Source organism: Halictus rubicundus, chromosome 1 (genome assembly GCF_050948215.1).
Source record: "Halictus rubicundus isolate RS-2024b chromosome 1, iyHalRubi1_principal, whole genome shotgun sequence".
NCBI lineage: Eukaryota > Metazoa > Arthropoda > Insecta > Hymenoptera > Halictidae > Halictus > Halictus rubicundus.
In genome coordinates, this window is record NC_135149.1 from 13,058,110 (window position 1) to 13,073,206 (window position 15,097).

A 15,097-nucleotide genomic window follows, 5' to 3' on the forward strand; every position below is an offset into this window, starting at 1 on the left:
CCCCCGCATGTTTGCGGGCTTGGGAAGCATCGAGGCCGAGAAACAAGAAGGGAGGCGGCGTGCGCGACCCTCTTTATCGCCGAGACTTCGCCGCTTGTTAGGATCTTCGAGATTTTTATGGGTCACGAGACTGCCTAAGAGCAATGTTCTCTCTCTCTCTCTCTCTCTCTCTCTCTCTCTCTCTTTTTCTCTCTCTGTATCGGAGCTCTTCGAGCTCGGTTTTCGTGGTCTGTCGCCCGAGTTATCGCCCCGAGAACAAGAGAACGCGGCCCAACGTTCCAGGGAGGAAAACTTCTGATCAAAACTCACCGCTGTCGAGGCTGTTCTGGTTCTCTAGGTCCGGCCCTTGCACCGACGATGGCCTGCCGTCTTGGAGGTAGTCTGTAAAAAGATCATGACCATTTCATTAGAAGGAAAACGGTAAATTGCGAATTTGTTCCGCGAATATTACAATAATTGCATTCCAAATAATTCTTTGCTGTTCGTATATTATTCGTACTAACGCAATACCTCATAAATACTTAAACGTTTAATTTATTAAATACCAATTTACTAAACAATATTTTGGATAATATCCAACAATTTTTGTAACAATCGTTGTAAATCTTCATACCATTTGGTGTATTTAATAGATTGTAGTAGAAATTGACTTTCAAGCTTAGTAAAAAAATTGTGTCGTGTATGATCGACGTGAACCGTAATAAAATAAAATTTGAGATACAAAATAGACTCAGAATGTTCGTGAAAAATCGATCAACCTTTGTACGGCCCTAGCGCCCAGCTTAGTCCAGTAAGAACCAGTTCGAAGGCCAGGGTGATACAGTATCGAAGGGCAGATCGTTTCCGTCTGTTTCGATCAGTCCCTTCGAAATCCAGTCGCGTAACTCCGGCTCCGTTGGACCCTAATAGGGGTCAACATTGAAATTTCATGGGACTTGGTGCGATCGAGCAGAACGAAGTCGGGATACACGGGGGTACGAGAGTAAAGAGAAGGGGGAGGGCAGTTCGCGTTCTGGCGTGGACATGGGCACGGGCACGAGTATGGGCGCATACGACCCTTTTGCCACACGGATGCGTATAATACGAGAAAGGGGTGGAAAAGAGACGAGGTGATCCCATGGGAGCCATACCCCGGTGATATTGGCTCCCATAGCCCATTCCTGCGCATAGGAGACCGAACCACCTTGGGCCAACATGGAGGAAAACTGGCCAAAATTCAAATTTCCCACCGGACGTATGCGCAACTTTAAGCGTAACTTGCGCGAAACAACCACGGGCTCGCGACTGTGTTCGTGATCCAAGTTTTTCCGCGTCTCCGTGTGCGATTATCGATAAACGGTCTCCGACAGGTCGAGAATTCCGCTAACTTGCTCGTTTTAATGCCGGTTTGGTGCTGGGTCTTTTCTTAATAATTTCAATGGGTTGAACATAATTCAACCATATTTTTAAATCCTTGGAATATTTTTAATCTTTAATCTATTAATTTTTGTCATACAATTCTATTAATTATGGTGTGCAGAGTGCAAGAGGGTTGAAAGAGCGTACAGTATTATACACCTCACCGATTTTTATTTCACCGAACAAGTTACTTCGACACAACGGAATTTTCAAGGATGCCAGTCAAAGCGTTGAATAATATATTTGGCGTGAAAGTGATGCCGCGTAGAACGCGAAGATTAAAATTGAATGAGCGAGCGGAGGAATGCTAAAAATTGCGGTATCGCGAAAGTCGATTTGCACGGGTGGTTCATGCGACTATGGGGGGGGGGAGGGCGGGTTAATTGTTTGTCCGAGCGCCCGAATAACTCATTGATAAGACGCGGCGCATGAGACGGCGGAGACGTCGGGTGAATTACGGGCTAAGTAGTCGGGGCATGAAAAGCTGCAGCACTCAAGCTGCTGGAATTATCATCGCTCATAAGTCACCGGGTTGCGAACATTGCAACGGGTGCAACGGGAGCAACGGGTGCAACAGCAACAGCAACGGCGGCGGTTGTAGAAACGGGCGCGCGCGCGCCCGCGCGGTTCGCGGTTTCAGAGAAGAGATAACTCGTATAAATAACCCGGAAGTCCGCGGTGTACAATAGTCTTTTTTTACGAGTATGACTTTTGGGAGTTCCAAGGCCGCGCTTGGGACACTGTTGGTAATCAGTTTCTCGTTGCTACCGAAATATACCAGGTGAACGAGCTTAAAAATAAAAAAAAAAACAAATAACGCGAGGCGAGCGTGCGCGCACGTACCGCGTCGCGCAATTTCAGGATCCGCCATTACGTCGGGATCAGATGTGTCCGTTGTATTGATCATAAAAATGGCAGCTTTTAACCCGCTGCCTCTCGCCGTAAGCATCGGAACCCATCAAATTTTTATGCAAACATGCAAGACGAATGGAAGAATCCTACATTTCATTAAGCCTGCTGCGATCCTCGATCGATCCAGAAAATAAGATTCAGAGAAGACAGGCATGCGTACAGCGGCAAAATTAATTGTAGTGTCCTCAAACCATTTGTTAATCACTGGACTGCGGGTTTGGTGCGTTTATGACAAAAATGTATAGGTTTGTTTGAGATCACAATGGGTGCTCGCAATACATGTTCACTCAGTTCAATCGTCGACGAGTTTAGGAGATAACCAAGAAAACGAAAGAATTGTTGCGGCGAGAGCCGAGAGATAGCAAGCAACCCTTCCCCCGAAAACGTTTCCAACTCGATATCCAGCTAATCCAATCACTGCCGCGTTTCAACCCCTAAAAGAACGCTAACACTCCCCTCGGCAGTCGGTAAAACCAACCCCGTGGCTCCCTAAATCCCATAAACAACCGGCTCAACCGCCTAGAGAAGCCAAAATTAACTGTTCCGATCATCAATCTTACGACAGCTGGCCTAGAATTACATCACAATTTAACAAGTACGGTTACACCGTTGGTTTCATTTATTCATACACCTGCGAGCCACCGAAAACGCTTAATCCTCCTTTGATCAATTTCTACAACGTTCAATTTCAATGCACCAACCTTAAACAAAATTATACAGTTGCTATTTTCACGCTACCACACTTTCTGCCTTCGTCCAAAAAATTCTCCAATCCTCATTTAATCAATTCCTACCTAACTCGTGCCTAAGCAATTCTAATCTCCAATTCCCCGTTTCCCGTCTTCGGAAAAAGTTTCGGGACGGACAGTTCCATGGTACAAAGCTGTTGCCGCGAGTTTAGGCGAACGTAGGTGGGATCCCGACAATTCGAAAATTTGCCGGGTTACCCATTCGGGATTCAAATCGCGCGCACTCGTCGACAAGGGTTCGACTGTTCGGGGTCCTCGACGTCATTACGATTCTCGCCGGTGGGACACGCGCGCAGTACGTATAGAAATTTCGACGGCACTCGAAGCTGTTGGGAACCGGTTTTGGTTTTGTATTAGCATGTAACTCCGGCAGGAGTTGAAGTTGCGATGGCTTGTGGGTGGCTGGGGCGAACGTAGGGAGGGTAATTACCTCCTTGGGGAGTGTGGCCCCCTTCTCTCTCCCGCCGACCCGCCGCGGTGTAGCCGGGTATAGCCCCAGCACGGGTACAGAGGCTTCCCACTGCTCCCAGTGGTCCCGCGGGAGCACAACAGTGGCTCTCATCCCGCTGGTTCTCATTCGACCCAAATTGGATTCCCTGCTCTCGCGCGCGCCTCCAGTGTCTCTTTCTCTCTCACCTTTCTCCTGCAATTTCTTTCGAGAGCTCAATTATGCAACGTCTCCGATATGCGTCACGACCGTCGCAGGATCTCGAAATTTGACGGGTTCCTCCGCTTCACCCGAATCCTTCAGTACGACGTTCATGTCACGAGGCTTGACCGATCCTATCCTAGCAGAGAATATTCTAAAAGTGGAATACGGTTCAGGGTGGAAGACATTGTAGCCGAGGGGTTTTGATTAACACACTGCTGATTCTAGTAGGTAGGTAAAGTACTCTAAACCGACAAGGATGTAGATAAACTATATTTTACTATAAAGAATATTTACGAAACCTCTAATAAATTCATAAAGACAATTGCTAGAGAAAATCCGCAGGTTATGTAATAAGTAGAAAAAGCGACCCGTGCACAGACATGCCGGTATTCCGTCCAGAAAATGAACTGCAATAAAATAATCCGAGAGAACTGATCAAGTTTCTTCGATTCTACTGTTTCTTAAAGAGTCCACTGCCATTTTCGATGAAAACGAAAATCAATTTCGAAGAAAGGATTTTTAGAAGAGATTTTCGAAGAAGTTTTAAAAGTTGTGTGATCGATTTTTCCCGTAAATGATTTTTGGCTGCGTCAAAGTTAAATTGGGTGTGATTCTCGATTCCTACTACGACACGGAGGGTGTTGCCATGCATGCGACAGTAAGACTAGCCATCTAGCAGGCCAGCAGCGAGAAGCACACGCGAGTAAAATGTGATACGGTCTCCCGCGACTAGACCTTCTTGTTCCGTCATTATAAACTCGCTCTCCCGACACCGCTATATTCCCCGCCTCGTATCTAATACGATTGTACTCGGAGCGGTAAACTCATGCAGCTGCAACTGCAACTACGACCGGATGAAGCGCCCGCGGTTTCGAAGCCATCGCGGATGTACGCCGGATTAGTGTTTACACGCGGTGCCGCTGTCTGCTCGATCATCTGCGATGTGTCCGGCCCAGAAAACCTTCCCCTTCTACGTCGTGGTTTCGATCGACCCGTAATCGCATTCTCGAAAATTAAAACAAAAGAGGAATCTCATTTCCCAACTAGACACTTCCCATCGCTCACTGTCGAGTTCATTTTATGTACAGTGAATTTTCGACATATGTCAACAACACGGGTCTTGCCAGGGTCGCGTATCGTCCAGGAGCCATACCCGAGCCGTGTTATGTTTACACTCCTTGGCGGTAGTGGGGATAATTCCGCGACATTCATCATTCAGGTCTTCGCGACGTATGTATAGAATTTACTGTATACTGTTGTGTAAAATCACAGAAAAAGCATTAATATTCGTGATGTCCACGAGTTTTAAATTGTTTTAACATTTCACACAGAAAATACGTTGCATTCACCCCTCCGACGGCTGTGCCCGGGTCTGTTTTTACCCAGAATGCGAAAATCGTCATCGTTGAACGAGAAATATGAAAAATATTGAATCTGTGAACGGTCCTAAATTATGTAGCTCCAAGAATCGATATCCGATATTTTGTTGGCGAACGTGTTAATCCCTCTCCATATAAAATATTCTTTAACACTCTAATTGAAGAAGCTAGTCTTAACATTTCCCAAGTGGTACGGTTCAGATGAATCCCAAAGGAGAATGTGACCCGGCCACAAAAATTTGAGAACTCGGTAGCTCTTTCTCCCTTGAAGCAGCAGAGTGCACTCTGCAGCAAGATAAGCGCAACAGTGCCGTAAAAAGCGGTTCAGCGGCGAACAAAAGACCGGGCAGAAGAAGGAGGCAGAAAATAATTTTTCGTTTCAGTCGAGTTCCGGAGCGGTTCCGCGGGGATCTTTGCGAGTCAGTCTGACGGGTCGGTAGGACTAGTTGGTCCTGCGACTGTCAGGAACAGCTACCGTTTCCGGTAGCCGGGTGCATCGTTCGTTGCAGCGGGTATGGCAACTGTAATTCGCGGGGCAAACGAATGAGAAAGCTTCCTCGGAAGTTTCCTCGGCTCGGCTAATAACTCGCGGCCGGTTCTCTCAGCTCGGCTCGGCTCGGCTCGGCGCGTTGTCGAGGCGTTTTAGTCTCCGCGGTAAAACTTGGTAACTCGAGGAGATAAAGGTAGTCAGTGTCCCGAGGCCATACTAACGATCCTCTCTCGGCTAGATCGCGCGCTCGTATCTTCCCGGTCTCATCTTCTGCCGAGAGGCGATCTCGTCTTCCCGAGCTAAGTCAGCGGGAGAGCTTCGTCAGCCTTCCCTGGAAATTGTCTCGCGCCCCCAAGATTTCGCGTTTTTCTTTCGGAAAACACGCCCCCTAACCGACACCGCCCTCTCTCCTCGTGATTCGTGAATTTCGTCGTAATTTCCGGGCATTAACGCCGCAGGAAAATGGTCCGTCTTGCCGCTTTCCAGGGTACCCTCTCTTTTACATTACTTTAATCGGTTTTCTTGATTGTGTGCCCCGTCCCGGACCCCCTCTTCGAAAAACCGAAGCTCCTTTGTCCGAGGAAATTGGATCTCTCGCCCCCCCCCCCCCCCCACCCCGCGGGAAATTCTACGAACCATCGTGGTCATTGCCTACGGTATAACGCCACCGATACTTGGAAAATATTGCGAAACAGTCGGGGACGCGTCCGTCGCCGCGTTCCCTCGATCTGATTGCGAAACGGCGAATTCTTCGTTAAGTAGCGAGAAAACTGTAGAACTAAACGGCTATGGAATTACTTGGCTTGGAAAGGTAACGGTAGAATCGTCGGTTGTATCGATATAGCTCATTTCAGTTTCTTTTGTGTCGTTATCCGCTCAGATAGTCGAGAAACCATTCTAGGAAATCAAATAAATTTTCATTTATGGACAAGCTGAATAAGAAATTGCGTGAAATGTCGATACTTAATTTATACCTTATGATTTCACAATTTCACGAAAAGCGTGTACCAACCAATTTGATTGAATCGTTGATTGAAGAAACACAAATGGGTCTGCGTAGAACGGGACGCGGTGGCAGAAGAAATTTCATCAATCATTGTCGGTCATTTGCGCGATGCTTCGACGCTGTTTAGCTGATTACTATGTCGAAGGATCCCGCGCGATTCGCGGGACTCGTTCGACGGGAGGTTAATATGTTAATTCAATTAGGAAACAAATCCACGGACGCCCGTTTCACACGAAAATCAATTAGACGATGACGTCGAATGGGCTGGAGAGATCGGTGTCGGGCTATCGTTCCACGGTGGTCATTAGCGACATATTTCATTCGGAGTAATCATAGACTGTTCGGCGCACTAATAACACCGAGTTCCCTCGTTTAATTGTCGCGCGCCTTAAGTAATTCGAGTTTAATGCGCATCAGAATGCGCGACGGTGTGTCCCTACTGCCCGATCAAGCTGCGACAGGATATTATAGATTATCATTCGCGATCGAGAGTCCAACACGTGTCGAGAAGGGCCATTTAATTAAGTAGCGTTCGATGGAAACCGGCGATAATATCGAGCTCGCGTTTCCATTTACGAAACGCCGGTGGAACAACTGAAATCTGTTTTGATGGACGGAAAAATTTCGTGAAAAATTTATCGAATATTCAATATTCACCGGTCGAAGCGCGTAGTCGCAGATTTTCGCGTCTGTCGCGGTGAAAAGCCGCGAAAAAATCTGTAAATGGACGTGGCTAGATAATTCAAATGAAAAATCGACGTTCGGGGGAAAAACGTGAAAGTGGGCTGGCAGGCTGGTCCCAAATTCGATTTTAATCGTTGCTGGATCAAAGTGTCCGGTAACTACGAGATAACGCGCTCGATTTTTGGTCATCTGTCCGTATGGTTAATGCGATTTTAATCGACCTTGCGGCCAGCAAACGTTTCTTTCAATTATTAAAAGGGGGACCCTTTTCTTTCGGAGAGGCACTTCGTGGGGGTAATTACGATTTTTGAGGGACGAAGGTTCCTCAGGGTGGATTTTAGTCGAGCACACCGGAATGCGAAACACGTGTGAGCGAAATCAGGATGACAGGCGACCTTTTCGGACGGGACCAAACGGATTTACTTACAGAATCCTCGAAAGACTGATGAGGTTCGCCATCGACTTCTTGCGTTCTTCGTGCGAGCATTAAGCTTGCTTCAAGTTCACAAGAATCTGATAGTCGTGATAATATACGAGGGGATTTGAATTGTGTCATTTTTCCGAAATTTTCTTATTAGCAATTTGAACTTTGTCCAAAGGTACTCTTTTTTATGGGGTTTAATGAAACCTGGTGATCGTAAAAACCTTATCGTCTTCATTAATCGGTAACCGTCGTTTCGTACCATCGTCCCGCAGGCTACCAATGATTTCGGTAATAGACCCAGGCGAGAGAACTTTGCTTTTTAATCTCGGAAGATGCCATAAATTATCGCCATTATTTGCCGTTATTATTAATGATATATAAATCCACATGTTAGTATAAACTGTTGTACATGGACGAACCGAATTTCATTGGAGTTTGAAGGACATGAAGGAGCTAAAGCTCAGTAGTTTCGGTCTGATCAGCTGATTTGCTCTAATTTTGTTGGACTCTTCGAGGTGGTCGGTTCCCTTGGTGACCAGTTAGATATTCCTGTGAGCCAAGACGAGACATTATTGTCCTGCGATCAGCTAATTCGAGTGCCGGGCACGGGCATAAAGAAATCATGGTCGGAATGAAGCGGGCCACAATCGAGTGGAGAAGAAAGGCGGCAGGCAGGAAGGAAGAAAGGTAGGACTTGCGTCAGGATCGAAGGATATTGCGGTGTCCTTTTAAGCCGGTGAGGCAGATCGCTCGCGTTCCACGGAGAACGGCGATACTCCGAACACCCGGTACAGTGTCATCGGCACATGCCACTGTTAAGGGCAGGCCCGTCCCGGGGGATCGTCGCAAACAATAGCAATAGGCTAGCCAGAGTCCAAGAGAGAGAGAGAGAGAGATAGAGAGGAGAGAGTTACCCTTGGAGGAGCCTCCGGCTAAGTCCTAGGACGAGGTCCTGCGCCAGTATCGTTCGACCTTCCTTTCCCCTCCTTCAGCGGCCGGGACGAAGAAGACGAAGGAGGCCGCAGACCGAAGGGAGAACGCGGCCGCCGGAGAAGGAGAGGAAGTATACCGTCGGGAAAACTTTAATTTCTTTCTGAGAAAGATGGCTGTTCCTTGTATTTCGCCGCCGCACGAGGATCGGCCCGGTGTACGTGTGTCCGACCGTGTGCCCCGATGCGCGCCGATGTGCGCGTGCACCAACACTGCGAAACGCGGCAGCACGAGGACCCTCTACACCTTCGAGCGGCAAGCTCTGCGCACCGAGATAGGGACACCGGTGGGCTTGGTAGGAATTAATTTGGCCGGATGTCCCTGCTGGGACGTCTCTTCGCAGCCCCGAACCGTTTGCCCGCGACCACTTTTCCAAACGGACCTACCGAGACCCCGAAAAATCAGCTCCCAAGATCCAGCGTCCTCGGAATCGATCAGAACCGGGACAATTGCGTCTGGAGGACCTGCGGCGAACCTATCTGCAACTCGTTTGGACCTCTTAATTCCTCTCGAAGCTATCGAATCCTATCTGAATCACTTTATTCCCGAGAAATCAGCTTCCAGAGCTTCGTATCTAACACTCGATCGAGAATGCTTGGACCAGAAGGATTCTAAGAGCCTTCGGTCATTTAGAAGAGCATCATCCACTGGTACAGTTACTACCAAGTCTTGCTTACATCATCCTGTCTCTGAAAAAATACAGCTTCTAGTTGACTGTGAGCTTCTATGACCTACGATATACCCATCGAACATCATCAGGAAGGAATCTGAAATCTCTTAGGAAGTTTAATTCCTACTCAAAAAATGAGTTCCCTAGGCTAGCTGCTTTAAAACTGATCAAAAGATCGCGAACAAGAAGAATTCTGAGAATCTCACGAGCAGGATTAAGCGTTGCTGCGATCTCCCAGAGCCTAGAGTACATCTCGAGAAGTCGAATCTGGAGGTGATCCGAACGCTCTTGAAGCTATTAGGTCCTTCAGGATCTTCCGTGGAGTCCGAAGAACCTGAAGAGTTTCTCCGTCGAGAAATACACTCGAATTTCGACCGATTCTTCGGAGAAATTGCCCGCGTCTGTTGGCTTTCTTTTTAATCGGAGGTTTCAGAGCATCCCCTCCTCCCCTCCCCTTCTGAAAGCTAATCGCGGCAAGATCAATCGCTTGAAATTAGCGACGGTCAGACCTGTGTATCGCGGGTATCGATCGAGGTCATAGTTCAGAACGCGAGATGAACCATAAAGCGACGCACACACCTGCGTATCATAAACATGACGCCACAAGGCCGTAAGCTCTCGGCCCTACGTCAGCCCGACGCAGCCAATTAGTGGAGGAATTAGCGTGACTACGATCTCGAAATTATTACGCTAACCGTGCCTTCCGACGGCGCAACCTCCGACGAAAAGGGCTGCTCTTCTGTCTGTCCTAAAGGGTCGCGCGTAATTCAGCCCTCCACCGCCACACCACCCCCCACAACCCATTTGTGCCTCGCTCGGAACTAATGTTTCTCTGTCGAATTGAATCGCAAATTCGATGAAAACGATGTCCGGGCGCTCGCCGACGATGGTATACTGCAATTAGGCCAACAATGCGGTCCGCCAACTCGGTCGATCCTTCGAAAAATTTTTCGAAACACGCAAACACGACGAAACTTGAAAACAAAGTTTTAAACTCTTAATTTCTGTTTACTTGTGAAAAGACTAACATTGATGTCTCGTATGAAATAATGATCGACACATAAAGATTTGAATGGATCCAGCCATGGCTGCCACGAAATCGTGAAAACCATCCCCTGTTCAAGGATTAACCTCTTGCCCTACAATATCGAGTCATACTCGCGATGAAGATTCCGAACAGAATCTAATAAATATGTATGTTTTTTAATTTCCCTCAAACAGAAATAAAATTCTATTTCGGTGTTGTTAACGTACATCTATTGAAAAACATATAGGGATACAATAGACATAAATTTTCTCCTTTTTATAGGAAATTACGAATTACAAAAAAGTTCTAATCACTGAAACCGCAAAGTAAATCGTAATGCAAGGGGTTAAAGAAGAAATTCCAAAAATGAAATAGTTTACCTTTCCACCACGAATCGAAGCAGCAGAAGTAGAACAGCTATTAATTCTAACTTGAACAAATTGAGACCGGTCTAGCAGCCTGTCCCAAACTAGACCATTTTTACCCCTGCTATTAGTTAAATTAAAAGCTGCGTAAAGAATTAATTGTCGATTCTGAATTCCAGGGAGCGTCAGGAAGTTCCCAAAAATATCGTTTCAGTGTTCTCGATCGCGCTTCCGAGCGCAGCATATGCAAAACGTCGCTCGAAGAAGAAGAAGAAGATGAAGAAGATGAAGAAGAAGAAGAAGAAGAATAAGAAGAAGAAGGAGAAGAAAGAGAAGAAGAAACGGAAGAAAGGGTTTCCGGGATGCGACGAGGGGGGTAAAGACGAGAGGCCAGAGCTTCGTCCCACGGAATGGCGTCACAGCCCAACGAGAGAAAGATTAGCATAAAGTTAGCGCGGCGCCTGATACCTATATGTTCGCACGAAAGTTAAGTTGGCTTGCGCGCTGCCGGCCCTCCGGTCCCCAGACACTCTGTCCCGGCTCCGTCACATTTCGATACGAGCTTAATACCGTATTCCGGAACATCATCCACCGACAGAATACAATTTCTTCGTCTGCGCTCTAACGAACTTCGACTCGCGCTGAAATATTCGACCGGGGATATATACATCGCTGCTCGATGTTTTTCACGAATGTCTCGGAAGCTAAGACCGAGCAACGATACACATATAGGAAAAACTTGTTCAGGATCATGCCCCCGACGACATATTTAAAGATCGTCTAAATTCAAAATCGCGGTACAATTCTGTAGAGCGGTTTCTGTACGATTACCAAAAAGAATTCTCGACAAACGCCTCGATCGACATTGAAATCAGCTTTATTACAATTACTCAAATTGTAAAAATGCTTTCGTGGCAAATGATTAAATAAATATACTTGGGAGAGCATGTATTATAATACGAACCGCACAAAATCCAAATAAATTCAATCTCGTCATTTTTATCAGACAACATGTATTAGATACTTTTAAGGCTCGGTAGGTTTAGTGTTAAAAAGTAAAAGTAGATATATAAATACAGTGTTTACTCTATATATGTCCCAAATGCCTAGCCGATAAAAGTTCCAGAACTATCCCCACTGCTGCGGGAGAGGCATACCCTGAGAGGTATACCCCGTGAGAGGCCAAGAAGCTCGAGAGTAGGATCGCGTGGATCAAGAATTAGTATCTCCTGGCCGATATATGTCCGTCTCTAGACCCGTGTTTTTGGACATATATCGAGTAAACACTGTAAGAAGTGAAAGTAAAAATCGGAATACGGATGTTATGTATTTATAACAAAGATGAGCAAGTGCAAGTTAAAGTAATGCACAGGTTCAACGAATTTAAAAGTGTCAATTGCATTAGCTTCGGTAGATTAAGATAATTAAAGAGAGAATGAAATTTCTATTTTACTATTCTGTTTTGTACAATTTACACAGACAAATTTTGCATTACGATCGCGTGATAAACTCGTATCCTGTAATAGTAGCTCTTGATCAAAATCGCATGCTGACATCGGCCATTTCATATGCAACAACCTAATGCTTTCAGTCCATGAACGAAGAACCCATTTATCGAAAAATGTTCATACCCGAAATTAATAAAGTATCTCCTCTAAAGATGTTACGTTTCCAGATTGACACTTAACACTAAATCTACCGATACTTCTTGTATACCTGTTCCTACCGAGCGTGGTCAAAATAACCAGTCCTCAAAAAAAGTTATTGTTAATACATTAAACGTAGATAATAGTCAATTTGTTGCTGAATGAATTACTAGATGAACAACTTCCATAAAATGACGATACAAACTTATTTTCATATAATTTCAATTATTCAGAAAATACTGCGATGCTCTCTCCTCGATTTATAACATTGTACTATGTCGTCCACCTTTGCCATGAATCAGTATTATCAACCAGGCACGTGCGTAACTTGATAGTGTCTCATTCAATAAGGCGGCTCATTTATTTTCAGTTGGCCATATCACATTGAGAATAACCTTTCTTTTATACTGATTGTTCAGGTTTAGAAGAGTAAATACCATATTATTTGAATTGACCGGCCGCGGTAGATAGGACAAGATACATACATTTCTTAGGAAAAAAAAATAAAACGAGAAATAAATACTGAAAAATACATTGTACACATACTTTAAGAAAATTCGTAAAGATAAATAGCGATGTGATAATGTTGTATGTACGAAATTGTACGCATAAGTTTGAAAAGGTCAATTTGACCGGCCGTAGGTTTAGTGTTGATACGCGCGAAGTCTGTTTTCACACTAACTAAAAGAATTCCCGCCTTACTGAATTTTCTTAGTACGTGTTTCGCTCTTTTCACGCGTATAACAATATTTTTTTCGCGGGATCTGCAGCATAGGCGAGGTATCGGTGTTAGTGTGGTGGTGATCCAGCGCGTACAGGGAATCAAAGAAAAAAATTTTTTTTTGTTTTGTTCCGCTCCTAATTGTTTCCATTTCGTAATCACGATTCAGCAGACACCCCGCGGATAAAGTGTTCCCTGTATTGTTCATAAACATCTGGCATTCGGGTTCGCAATAAACGCGCGCGAACGGTCTCGCGTAAATACGCGTGTTCGCGTGTAAAATATGCGTGCGTGGCAGCGCAAACATCCAGAGCGCGAGCGAACGTATACACACGGCGCGCATTGTAAATCAAGCCAAGCTGTTCCGCTCCGATGTGTATACACACTCGCTCTCTCGCGCGGCCCCGGGTTTTCGCGCCGGGCACCCGCTCGCTGGCTCGCTCGCTCGCTCGCGGAAAAATGCTTGGCGCAAAAATTGCATGGTTTTTTAATCTCCGTGGCTCGACGTAATTATTTTCTTCATCGTCAGAGCGGCGAGCTGCCGCGCCACGCTCCTGATTCCGCGCTCGTAATTACACCCTTCCGCGGAGAACCCGATAACGCACCACCTTACCAAGGACCAGGCCGCCCCTAACTTGTAACTTTTTTCATTTCGCCGTCGATCCACAGTCGAGGAAACCCTCGAACACTTTACCTGGACTCTCCTCTACGCTGCCATACCAAACCATGCGCGCACGCTTACGGTCCATGAACGTTAGGCTGAACGCAAACGTTCCATTCTACTGCGGAAAAATTCATTTTTTCGCGACACTTGCCGTCCACGCGACGCACGTTTTTCTAGCCAAAATTAGTTTAACGTTATTTCCAGGTTTAAGGTTGTAGTGTAGCAGGTCGTTGAATTCCTCGCGACACCAGCCAGAGTATTATTAAGCCAAATATATATATACATATAAACGGTTGTCGATTACAATGATGCTTACTTCGATCCGTAAGATTATTTAGAAGCAGATTGTTTGATTACCGTTACTGTTCAAAATCCGACATTTCACGTGCAATAACCTAATTACACCAACAATGATCAACTCCCAGGTCCAATCAACATTCTGCTTAGTTCAGTTCTGACATGCCACACTGGTTTGTCGTCTGCCACGTAATTCCGGTGTAGGATTTCGCTAGGAGGAGAAACGAAACGCCTCGACGAACGCGAACTCATCGCGATATCTGTGAAATGAATTTTCGACGCGTATCATCGAAAATTCGTTTCGTATCGCGACGCGCCGAGAGCCCGAAGAACTTGAGGAGCCTAGCTTCTACGCGAGTTTATAAATACAATTTCGCGTTTCCGCGTTAATTACGCTATGGTAATTCCAGGTGATTCTACCGTCCGTGCAGACGTTCGCGTGCCAATTTACGGTCGCAATTCTACGTCTGTGTAATCTCCCAGGCACAATTCCAGCTGTCTACTGGATCACAGATATCGGGTCCCGTTTGCGTATCGCGCCGCGCATAACGCGCTGATGCGGTTCAACGTTGTTGCGCGCGTGCGACGTCGCGAGACTCGTCGCCTCGCGTCGCGTCGCCCTCGATATCGTCGTGTTGCGATCGTACACCAGGCGAACGGTGTTCTACCTTGGTGAAATTTTTACGAGTACAGAAGCCGCCTCCAGGGCTCGTTCTACCCGTGGAACGCTCCCGCCGCCTACGCGTTAAACCAAACGAACGTGCGCTCGTGGCGAGACAAGCAGTAGAATGCGAAAACTGTGATCAGACGCTCGAGGATAGCTTCGTCTAAACGATTTATAGGGACGGCGTTTTGTTGTGTCGTTAACCGATGCGATTTCGTACTCGGGGAACGGTCGATCTATCATTTATAACTTATTACTTATTTTTCGTGAGGCTAGAATTGTCAGAGAGAGACTTTAGTTTAATATTGCTGAAATCGTGGGAGTAATTTCAAAAAGTCATTGCGGAGAGATATTGTACA

General features: G+C 46.1%; 1 protein-coding gene across 1 annotated transcript in view; it reads right to left on the reverse strand.

Moving 5' to 3' along the window:
- L (zinc finger protein Lobe) overlaps positions 1-15,097 on the reverse strand; it is a 111,188-nt gene that overhangs the window by 68,357 nt on the left and 27,734 nt on the right. The window contains exon 4 of the mRNA XM_076788443.1: positions 310-381. Within this exon, the coding sequence (XP_076644558.1) occupies positions 310-381 (72 nt within the window). The remainder of the gene's footprint in view (positions 1-309; positions 382-15,097) is intronic.